The sequence below is a fragment of the Pan troglodytes genome, chromosome 13 (assembly GCF_028858775.2).
Source record: "Pan troglodytes isolate AG18354 chromosome 13, NHGRI_mPanTro3-v2.0_pri, whole genome shotgun sequence".
NCBI lineage: Eukaryota > Metazoa > Chordata > Mammalia > Primates > Hominidae > Pan > Pan troglodytes.
The window spans coordinates 67840839-67853312 of record NC_072411.2 but is presented as its reverse complement, the minus strand read 5'-3'; the positions used below and the strand labels follow the sequence as shown (position 1 = coordinate 67853312).

The 12474-nt window shown below is 37.2% G+C and overlaps 1 protein-coding gene across 1 annotated transcript in view; it reads left to right on the top strand.

The window, feature by feature from the left end:
- The first annotated feature begins 1493 nt into the window (after window positions 1-1493).
- The window catches only part of LOC134807986 (uncharacterized), a 37635-nt gene continuing 26654 nt past the window's right edge, over window positions 1494-12474 (top strand). Inside the window, exons 1-3 of the mRNA XM_063790538.1 lie at window positions 1494-1690; window positions 2169-2223; window positions 12204-12321. Coding sequence (XP_063646608.1) covers window positions 1611-1690; window positions 2169-2223; window positions 12204-12321 — 253 coding nt within the window. The 5' untranslated portion in view covers window positions 1494-1610. The remainder of the gene's footprint in view (window positions 1691-2168; window positions 2224-12203; window positions 12322-12474) is intronic.

The window sequence follows — 12474 nt, the reverse complement described above, 5'->3', positions numbered from 1 at the left end:
TAAAAATGTATTTCAAGCTCTCTGAAAATTCATTCCATTCTCTTTTAAAGAACTCACCCTCAGGAGGGAAGGGAGGAGTTGAGGCAGAGAAATTTCCAATAACTAATTTGGTTTCCCAGATCTTCCAATAGAGGAAGGAGTGTCTAGGGGAAGCAACCAATGCCTTGTGGTTATTGGAAAGAATATGCCCCACTGGAAGCAAATGCATTGATTTTGAATCAATTATAGCACTTTTTCACTTCAAATAATAGAAAAACTGGCTTAAGCAATGAGGAAACATATTGTCTCAACACTAAGTCCAGAGATAAAGTAGGCTTCTGCTCCATTTTTCTGCAGTTTCTCAGGCTCTGCTTTTCTGGATATATTGGTTTTCTTTTCAAGTTATTTTTGTTGTTGTTGTTGTTATTTTTAAAATTTCAAATTTTTTTAAATAACATAATGAATTTGTGGATTCATTTCTTCTTATTATTCTATTTAATTTTTACCACACTCTTTATCATTAAAACTTTCCAAAAAATAATCACACAAACTATTTTGCAGGCTTTTGTTGACCTTTATTTATTTATTCATGTAGTGAATATATTTCTTGAGCACCTACAATTTGCCAGACATAACACAATTCTTGTTCTTAAGGTGTTTGCCATCTCTCATTAGATAGAATAGACAAGTACACACAAATCATATTTCAAGTTTGTCAAAACGATAAGTTTCTTCAGTAGACTTAAAGTTACCGAAATTCAAGTCCAAAACTTTGTCTTTGAAATCCATTGGCCAAATTGGGTGGAAGAACCAGCCTGGTCAGTCCAAGCCATTCCTGAGAAGGGACTTGTATCAGCAGGTTTTTCTGTTCTTCAGTCCGTGCTTTGGATCCTTCAATGACTAATGCTTGTGGAATTGTATGATGAATCTTGCCAAATATCTTTGTCAAAGAAAGAGAGTAAGGCTTTAATTTTCTGTGAAATTCTGTTTTTCTTTTTGTCCAGGTGAAACACTAAGGAGGCTCTGTAAGGCATGACTCTGAAGAAGGCCACTATCTTTTACTGCCATGACACCATTTCTCAGAACACATCACATGGCCCCTGAGTGGTCAGGAGTCCAGAGAAAAACAGTCAAGCCCTCCTTTAATAGTAAAATTTTTGTCTGACCCTCTCAAGTAGCTATTTAGATCTCTTGCAAATTGAACCAGAAGGTCTTTGGTTCAAGTTCCTGACTTAGCAATTTTGTATGTGTTATCTCACATGCCATGATCAGGTTCTTTGTGGAAGTTCTCTCTTTAATTCTTCTTGAAATAGGTTTGTTTTGTTTTGTTTTTTTAATGCCTATTTGAAATCTGAGGAAACAAAAGCTCAGAAAGTGACTGGGTCCTTGACTTCCCAGCTCTTTACTACAGTCACTGGGGAACACAGTGACCCCATCCCTAATCGCTTCTTTAAGCGGTGCAAGTGACCCAGGAATTCCCCGGCCATTGCACAATGAACTTTCCATACCTTTATTGGGAATTCAGTTGTGGAGAGGAAATCAAGGCTTTCAAAAACATTATCAGGAGACAAAAATGAAGCCCCATCTGCATTGGAATTTTCCAGTTTCTCAGTGTCAGGCATTGAATTGTCATGGTTTGGCTCCCACTCGTTTTCTGCTTCAACGCTCAACAAGAAGACATGGAAGTGCAGCACCACCTAGAATTCACTTGGTAAATATTGTTGAAAGAAAGAATGAATGGATGAATGAATGAATGAATGAGCCCAGGTTTTCTCATCCTAGAGATTGCTATGAACTTCTGTCTTTACAGACTGGTTTAATTTCAGGCCCATCTCAGAAAGAATAACCAGTTGGTGTGATGAAAAGTTTTTACATATGGGGTTTCATTCTAGAGCTCTTATTACATTTCATTACCATTCTCCAGAGCAGACTTTTTTTTTTTTTTTTTTTTTTTTTTTGAGACAGTGTCTCACTCAGTCGTCCAGGAGTGGCGCGATCTCGGCTCACTGCAAGCTCTGCCTCCCGGGTTCACGCCATTCTCCTGCCTCAGCAGAGCAGACAATTTTAACTGAGGATTAGGAGAGCTCAAAATATCTTTAGCATGCCTCGATTTTCCCACACTTTTGACCAAGATACAGGAAAGAAAACAAAAAGTAGGGAGAATGACTAGCGAACTCTTAATTCTTCAGGTTGGAAAGAAATGCATTTCCTGTGAGTTGGAGAAGGTCCTTCCGTTCTTTGCAGGTGAGTGGACAGCAGAAGCATTTTTCTTGGTATTCTAAGTAGAAGTGGCCCTGGAAGCCACTGAATTTTGGTTTTCACCAGTCAACTGACTTTGGTTGTCTTATGGGAAGTGGACCGCTAATCACGAGTGCCTCTCCTGGGGTATGCCATAAAATCCTCCCACTCCATTTCCTGGCACTATAAGCCCCTTGTTTTGACAGGTAGATCTTACCTTGTGATACAGATAATTGTTCCAATTTATGCATAATGTTTTTAGTGGTAAATTCATAACACACCATGTAGTGTTTAGAGCAGTGTATTGATAACACACACATACATATGTGTAGCTAAAGACTAATAACTTTCTATTTTGTCATTTACAACAATTTGCACTCATTAATGATTTTTTTCCCAATATTTATGATCCGGAGGTAGAGCCATTACAAATAAAGTGAGGGACCTATGGCAAGAGAGGGTTTGCTTTTCCCCAAACTACTCTCTATCGTACCCCCTGACATCCTATCTCTATCTCCCTTCCCTAATATAAAAAAAAGAAAACCACAAAATCTCTCCTAAAGATGTTTGTCAATGATTAAAATTCTACCATCAATGGCATTTTTCCTTTGACAGACTGCATCTCTTAATGGTATATAAATTACTCTGGAGAAAGGTTAATGTTGTGATGCTATTTAGCCTTTCATGTTGATGGTGAAGAATGCATAGATCATGAATCTGCTAAATAAATCCTCACAGTGGTATTGGTGGTAGGTGAGACTGCACCAGGCAATTTTGAGTATCATGGGAAATTTTTGTCTACTGAACATTGTGGGCAGGGTTGGCACTCAAATTGTGCTTCTTGCTTTTTGCTCATGGCCATGGAAGAATAGAAAAGTGTTATATAATCATGAAAAGCACTTGGAACGACTCCTGGTACTATCAGCTTTGTTGAAATTTGTACTGACTTGAGTTATGTTAACTAAAGTCTAATTGTTAAAATATTTATTATCAGAATGTATTTCTGATAATGTTTATGCAATCAAGAAGTGGCAGAGTTGGCCTAAGAAGCCTAATGTATCTGATTCTAGATACAAACCTTATTGTTTTGGAATCATATACATTAGGCTTCTTAGGCCAACTTTGCCACTTCTTGATTGTATAAACTTCAACTCTCAGAGCCTCATTTTCAGTTAAAGTCTATTTAAGTCAAGAGTAGTCTCCCATTATCCACAGTTTCACTATCTGCAGTTTCAGTTAGCCCTGGTCAACCTGATAATATTAAATGGAAAATTCCAGAAATAAACAAGTTTTAAATTTTGTACCCTTCTGAGTAGCGTGATGAAATCTCGTGCTGTCCTGCTCTGTCCTCCCTGAGACATGAATCCTCCCTTTGTCCAGAGCCTGCACGCTGTACACACTACTCACCTATTAGTCACTTAGTATCCGTCTTGGTTATCAGATTGACTGTCCTGGCAACCCAGTGCTTGGACTCAAGTAACCTTTATTTTACTTAATAATGGCTCCAAAGTGCAAGAGGAAGGATACTAGCAATTTGAATATGCCAAAAAGAAGCTGTCAGTTGCTTCCTTTAAGTGAAAGATAAAAGTTGTCAACTTTAGGAAGGAAAAGAATCATATGCTGAGATTGCTAAGATGTTCTATATGTGAAATTGTGAAGAAGGAAAAGAAATTTCTGCCAGTTTGGTTGTCACATCGCAAATTGCAGAAATTACAGCCACAGTGCATGCTAAGTGCTTGGTTAAATGGAAAAGGCATTAAACTTGTGAGTGGAAGACATGAACAGAAGTGTATTCCAATTGATGGCCATCAGGTGTGGTACTCTTCTAGGTTTCAGGTATCCACTGGGGTCTTGGAACTTATCCCCCATGGATAAGTGGGGGACTATTGTACCTATTTTATAATATTAGTATAGCATATTGTATAGTACTTTACAGTATTACATATTAAGTAAGATAATGTGTGGTGGTTATTTAACACAGTCTAGATTTACTTAAATAATAAAGGTAACAATGATGATAATGATGACTATAGATGGGACTTTAACAGATGCATGTCAAGGTTTTACTCTTTTCAGTTGCTGTATTAGTTTTAAAAGAAAACCTCTTAGGTTCCTAAGTAACGACATTTTTGATGACATGGTAATAGAATTTTTGAACATTAATGTCTTTTGACATGATAAGTCCAAATCTATACCTATTCCCAAGGCCCAACCTGGATCTATTATTACTAAAGATATTAATACATGCTTTGAGTTATTTGCAATATAAGTAAGTCAGATGCTACATATCGTCCTACCTCTTTCCTGGACAGTCTGTGAGCTCCTTGAGTTCCATCCTGCATACTTTTTAGACTGTGCTTCCGTTTTGACTTCAATCATTTTCATAGAATTAACCTACAGTGATTCCTTACCCTGTATCCATCCATATACCCAACTACCTATGGTTGTCTCCATCTGAATGCCCCTCCCCAGCCCACCCTTACCTTCTCGGAACCTTAAGAATTTGGTTTAGGTATCACCTCTTCTAGAAAACTTACCTTTCATATATAGTTCAAGAGTTCCTCTTCTGAGTACTTACACGTTACGTTACATACTTCATGTAATGTGACTAGTTGGCAACACACATGCTTGATATATAATTAGTATTTCATGAATAGTTAAAGTCACTTCGTCCTTTCAACCATTTCTATTTTCACACGCATATGCTCCACTTACCTTATTTATATTGAACACGTCTTACAGATTACTAATTTACTTATGTATGCTTAATGCATCTTCTGAGCCTCACCCATCCTGTTTGTTTTCTTGCCTTCTACAGCCGAATTAATTACTTGCAAATACACATTACAGATTATGTATTTTTATCATTCGATACCACCAATTTGAAATATTATCTCTCTTGAAATTTACCCTTGACAGCTTACCCTTTGAACCTAATCCAGGTATTAAAGATTTCTAATTTAAAGGAAAAACAATTTGTTCCTTTAAGTCTCAAGGTGATTTACAGAAGTCAAGTTAAATGGCATCTTGGTTAACTACTTAAACCTCTCTGAGCTTTAGTTTTCTCTATCATAAAAATAAGATTTTATATCAGATACATGTGAATGCTGCCATTTCAGCCTCAGGGGCACGGGAGGATGTTCACATTTGGACGGTTTAGCAGATCATATGGAGTGAGTATCTCTCAGGTCTAAGGATGGGTGGAGAGGGTTGAATATCTAAATCAGTACAATGAAAAATACCCTATAAGGCTGGACATGGCAACTCATGCCTGTAATCCCAGCACTTTGGGAAGGTGAGGAAGGAGGGTCGCCTGAGTCCAGGAGTTTGAGATCACCCTGGAAACATAGTGAGACCCCCAAATTTAAAATTTTTTAAATTAAAAAATTAGCCAGACATGGTGGCAAGCACCTGTCATCCTAGCTACTTGGGAGGCTAAGGTGGGAGGCTCCTTTGAGCCCAGGAGTTCGAAGCTGCAGTGAGCTATAGTTGTATCACTGCACTCCAGCCCAGGTGACACAGCAAGACCCTGTCTCCAAAAAAGTAAGATACCCTATAACACAGAAAGAAATGCTTGCTGCCATGTGGAGTTGCTTTCAAAGCTTTAGTGCAGTAGGCCTAGCCATGCCTTTTCCATAACCAGTTAGTAAGTAAGTGACCTGCTGCTGCATAAGGTGACCAACCATTCTGGTTTGCCCAGGAGTCTCCTGGTGTTAAGAGTGAAAATTCTGCAACCTGGGAAACCTCTCAGTCTCGGGCAAATCAGGATGGTTGCTGAACCTATTTCTTAGTCTCTTTAAGCATCAGTTTCCTCAAATATAGAGGGGGAGATATAGACATATCCATCACAGCAGTTACAAGGGCTAAAAGAGGTAATGAGAGTAGAGTGCTTAACAACAATGCTTTTACTATGAAGGCCATGAATATCATGTTTCTCAACCACCAATCTAGTTTGGGGTTTCATCATCTCTGAGTAAACTTGTGCTTATTTTTGTTTTATTTTACTTTATCTCATTTTTCATGGAAACACATGTAAACTGTCAGAGAATGGCAAATGGTTCTTCCTAAAACTGCTGGTTCTTAACAAACTTAAAGGATAGATTTTCCTCCTCTGCGTATTATTACATGCAGCATTTGACTGCTAAGGGTTAAGGTTCCTCCTGTGTGTGGTGTTCATAGTTTCAAATCTTCGGTGCAGTAGGCTTAGCCATGCCTTTCCCAAAACCAATTAGTAACTAAGTGACCTATGCAGGTCATAGTTTCAGTCAGTATCTCCCAGGCAACTTATTAGCTTCCCGTAGTTCACTGTAAATCAGAATAGGCAAAATTTTCCCTGCTAACCAAATATAATGTTCAACCTAAACTTAGAGTTTCAAAACATTTCAAACAAATGCAGAGTGAAATGTTCGGTAAGTGTAGCCAGATTTGACAATTACATTTTCAATGGCTGATTACATGTTTTACAGCTGTTTAAATTTAAATGTTTCAATTTGGATGCTTAGTTACCTTCTCCCCTGTGAGATCACCTTGACTACTCTCTGTATTTACCCTTCCTTGTAGCAATGAGTTCTTTGGAAGAAGTCAAATCTCATTCTCGGTAGCAGAAATAAAGTGAGCAGTGAAATGTAAACAACGTCTCTTGACTTGACAAGATGTTCAAAATCCAAATCCCTCTTCACAGTGTAATAGCTGTTGACACAGTTTAAACATATATACTCTTAGCAATCATGTTGCACCTCATTTAATGCTGAATTATTTGCCTTTATAAATCAAGCTGCAACATTTGTGGGCATCTATTTTCAAATGATTGTTTTAGCTTTGGAGAAGACTTCACTGAAACTTTCATCTCACTTTCTTTTCCCTAAATTTGAGATACTTTTGAATTTGCAAAGTAAACTGTTTTCTGAAATTCTATTCCTGGCATAGGAATGTATTTAGATGACAGAGGGAACTGATGAGATGTGAAGAGAAAAAGAGGGTTATTAATCCAAGTAACAGTTATATTGTGTTTGTCGTAGGTAATTTATCATTATGTGTTATCTCAACTCTTAGAAAACGGGCTTACTATGCCTTAGAGTGGCATCGTCTCCAACACTCCGATTTACCTTCAGCTGTGTTTGGATGACCTGTCTTAAACTTCAAGGAAAGATTAACACTTTAAAATATCCATAGAGAATCAAACAAGGATATTGTCTAGTAGATTTTAGAGGAATAGAGATTGAGAGGCTGTTCCTAGATGGGAAGGGAAACTTACAAGTCACAAGATCTGATACTAGGTGGGGCTCTTGCTCATTCTAGGGCCTATTCTTCTCTGCATCATTTGTCTATTGTTACATGACTTGGTGGAACAAATCAACAGCAATCACTTGTTGTTATTATGACTTCTCATGGTTTTGGGTGCTGACTGGACTCAGCGAGGTGGTTCTTATTGGGATATCTCATATGGCGGCAGGCAGTGATTGCAACATCTGGTGCTCCTTGATCACCACTCTCTATCATGAGGTCTTTCCAGCACTGAAGCTGTGGGGTGTTATATTCCCACATGGCTCTTCAGGAGTTCAAAGGCACACAGAAGGTTTCCAATCTACTTCTTAGTTCCTCATTATTAAATATGAACACACAGCCAAGGATCATCAGGCATTTGAGAAAAATGTCTAACACAAATGATAAAGAGTAAAATAAAACAGGAAAAAAAGGAACTGGGAGGAAATGGAAATAATAACATATCATATGGGCTTCCTCTTTTCCAGTTACTGTTCTGAGTGCCGAATACATTTTGCTCTCATTTGTACCTCACAATAATGCCATGCGTTACTGTATACTCTTATTGTTTCTATTTTACTGAGACAACTGATGAGCAGAGTTTAGATAACTTGCCCAAGGTCATAGGCACAGTCAGTGGTGGTGTTGATTGACATTTAAGCTGGATGCAGAGTCTAAATTTCCAGCCAGTACACCATATACTGGAAACCATTCATGGAGTAACAGGAAAAGTTTCTGTAAGCAATATCCCCAGAAACAAAAGTAGATTTTGCACCCATGAAAAAGAACAGAATGCTATCTAAAAGAAATAAATTTTTAAAAGCTCTTTAAATTAAAAAAAAATACAGTAGCACAAATAAAAACAGAAGAATTTAAACACAAAATTTGAGAAAATCTTTCAGAAACTGAAATAAAAATCAAAGAGATGAAAAACAGTATAGAAAAGACAAGAATCAGAGGTTTCACATCCAATTAAGCCATTTATGCAGGAGGTTGCAAATTTTTTTGTGTGAAAAATCAGACCTTGGTGATGACCTTGGGCAGTAAGATATAAATAACTCTCACAAGCTTAGTGTTCCAATAATGGAACACTAGGCATAAATGGATTAATAGGAGTTTCACAAACAGGAAAGAGATATAACAGAGGGGATAGCATTATCAAGGAAATCATAGAATAAACATTTTTGGTACTGAAGGACACATTCTCAGATTGAAAAGTCTGATTAAGAACCTAACACAATGAATGAAGAAAGACCCACATGAAGCAAGGCTTATCATCAGGAAGCCAGAGATAAAGAAAAGACCTTAAAAGTCTCCCAGAGAGAAAAATCAGTTCTCATTACAAGGATTCAGAATCCAGATCAGATTCCACTGAACCTCTCAACAGCAGCATGGGCCCCGTTCCAGTCGGAGCACTGCCTTCAACATTCTGAGGGAAAATGATTTCCAACCTTGAGTTTGGCACTGTGCCAAGCCACAATCAAGCATGAGAACAGAATAAAGATATTTTTGACATGCAATACCTCAATATATTTACCTCTCAAGTCCTCCTTCTCAAGAGGCTGTTGAACTATTTGCTTCTTCAAAATGAGAGGGTAAATAAAAAAGAGGAGGACATGAAATCTAAACTATACAGGGCTGATTAAAAATGAGAAGGAATGGGAATACTCAGAAAAAAGCAGATGAAATTTCTAGTACCACAGCAGTTCAGGCTACAAAATCATTTTTGGTAAAGACTTGCAAGGGGAATAAAATTAGCCATTTGAGAGTAGGATGAACTAAGGAATCTCTGGAAAAATTCTTCTAGAGAGACAGTCTTGGGACTCTGTGTCTGTTTTATAGGCAAAACACAGAAACATTTGCTCATTCCTGGTTATCCCTCACTCACACAAGAAACCTTATTTGAGACATAGGAAAAATAATCAAAATGAAAATAAAGTTATGTCTTCGAATCACATGTCAAGATTGCTCTTCACTAAATATTGAGCTTTATTGTCATTTGAATGAAGAGATACAGTTAGGAATAACAGATTATCTGCAATATACCAGAGAAGCAAAAGGACAGACAGCCCCAGGAGTACTGTCTCCACTAAAGGAGAAGTACTACTGATAGTTCACCTAATGTGTCTGATTTTACTGAGAGTTTAGCAGCAGTATCAGAAAATTTGAGATTGCGTAAATGATAGGCACATAGGAAATGAAGAAAACAAAACAGTGCATGGCTATTTTAAAGTTTAGGAATAATGAAAATTAATATGAGAAAAGAAATGTAAATTACAAAACATGGCATCTTTCAGATGTGAGTGATAGGCACAGTGACATCAATGGAAATATTAAATATTAATTTAACCCCAAAGTCTGTTACAGAATAAGAAGATGGAAGGAGGGACATGTATTTGTGGTGTGTGGTGAGAAGCGTGCATCAGACTGCTTAATCTTCATTTCTCTTACAGGGATATCATTCAATAATGATATCTAAAATTGAAAAGTCAATAAAGTGGGCAGGTAGTTTAGAAATTCAGAAGTACACATAAACAAATCAAGTGTGGAAGATCCTGCTTTTGAAGTGGGGCAATGCGGCAGGCAAGCTACTTTTATTAAAAGCTCTCTAAGTGCTATTTTACTTTATAAAAGCATGTATCTGTGCATTACTCTGATAAAATTAAAAATTAAATAGAATTGAAGCTCCAATGAAATAATATTTATCAAATATTTATCAGTATCTCCTACCTGTATCTATGATTGTGACTAGAAACTAAGAGCTGTTGCCCTGCTTGGTATGACTATGGATTGAACAGAAAACATCCTGTTGCAAGAAGCCTGAATTCCCTTTATGGAACGGATTTCTTTCCACTGAAGCACTGAAGGACACTTTTAAATTGCTCTTGTTACTTGGAGTAGTAACACACTGGTCTACCGTCAGTCACTAATTTTCAAAATAGTTCATCAGTTAAAAGAGCATCATTTAGGAGTGCCTTGAGGAAACAAGTCAAAGGCTAAAGCATTCAGAGGGTATAGAGTGAGGCAAATCTGGTCCTTGGGGACCCACCTAGAAGTTCTGTCTGCAGGGACAGAGCTGAACAAGAGGGGGAGAGGCTTCAGGCTGAGGTATAGCAGTGTCACCTGGAAAAACTGGGCACCAGAGAAAGCGTGGGGGAAGATTGGATAGTAGTATTCAAAATAATACATTTTTCTATTTCATAGGTTTGCCATGGGCTTGTTTTGCAAAATTAAAGACCTCTATGGTTTTATCCGTTGAACAGACACATTTGGATTTAAATATCTATAGAAGTATAAGAATTATCTTTATTTGCTTTGGAAAAACTTCAAAACAATAACTTCTTTTTCTAAATGTAGTGTCTTCTAAAGATATTTAGTAACCTGATCTAAACAAGAAGGTCCTGATACAAACAGAAGTGTGAGGAGGGAAAAGGACAATGCATTTTTTTTAACTGCAGTAGGAAAGGGAAGACTTGTTTTTATAGCCTACTGAAAAAATTATTAACATTATATTTGAAAATAGATTTAAGCAAGGTCTCTTGTTATCTTTCTAATCTCCTGAGTGAAACAGTAACCTTCCAGCTCATTCATACTAAAACTTCTGAGTTTCTCTCCTACAATTAACTTGTAGGTTCACAAGATTGTTCTCTCAGCAACTTCTTTGGATTGGTGCCTAACTTCATGTAACACATACCTTTTTTACTGTTATGATATTTCAGCATCTCTAAGCTGTACTCATTTTTCTATCTTCTCATAGACTTTTTTTAAGAAATATATCCAGTATCATCCTCATCTCTTAATCCTCTATTCCTCCTAATCACTTCCTTTACCCCAAATCTCCTTCCAAATAACTTTTGTGTAAAGTAGAAACTACCTTTAAGGATATTAAAACCATTGGTTTTAACATTGTTGAAGGGGAAGTTAAGAATACATTTCAAACATTTTAAATATCCATAGTCAGTAACCTTTGGGAATAAAACCTAAAAAAGATAATCAGAGAAACACACATTGGTATTTGCTTTAGTGTTATTTAAAATTGAATTGAAATTACTTAAATGTTCATCAATAGTGGATTGGTAAAATATGAAAATAGAATCTAATACGATGCAGCACTTTAAGTGGTGAGTTGGAGATCTCTCTATCTAATCATCTACTTATATTTACATATTTTAAAGAGTATATTGTTAATTTTAAAACAGTATGGTATTATAGAGGAAATAAAATGTGTCTTCTGCATTCTTGTGGTCTCTGACTGGACCTAAAACTCAAATTGACATAGATAGATGAACAGGAGAAAAGCACATATGTTTTATTAGAATGGTACATGTGCATGGGAATCCTCACAGGAAAATGAAACCATGAAGAAGGGACCAGAGCAGAAAGCATATGTACCCTTTGGACAAAGAAGTGATGAATTTGTGAAGAAATGACAAGACAAAGTGGTTAGGGCTAGGGGCAGTTAATTGCGGGGAAGTGATAAAACATTAAGTGGGGAAAACTAGTGGACAATAAGAGGTATTTTAGTAAATTTGTGTATATGGATTCATTTTAGTGTTGATTCCCAGTCTCTGCTAATAAGGATGTTCTTCACTTTTTGATACAAGGAAGGCACCTTTTTCATAGGAAATTTTATGGACTGTTTTTAAATAGAAAAGGGGTGGTCAGAAAGCCCTTCTAATACCTATTGTCTTCTAAGTGTCTTTTTTTTTTTTTTTTTGAGACAGGATCTCACTCTGTCACCCAGGCTGGAGTGCAGAGGTGTAATCTTAGCTCATTGGAGCCTCCACCTCCTGGGTTCAAGCAATTCTCCAGCCTCAGCCTCCCAAGTAGCTGGGACTACAGGTGAGTGCCACCACTCCTGGCCAATTTTTGTATTTTTTTGGTAGAGATGGGGTTTCGCCATGTTAGTCAGGCTTGTCTGAACTCCTGACCTCAAGTCATCGCCTATCTTGGCCTCCCAGAGTGCTGGGATTAAAGGTGTGAACCACCATGCCC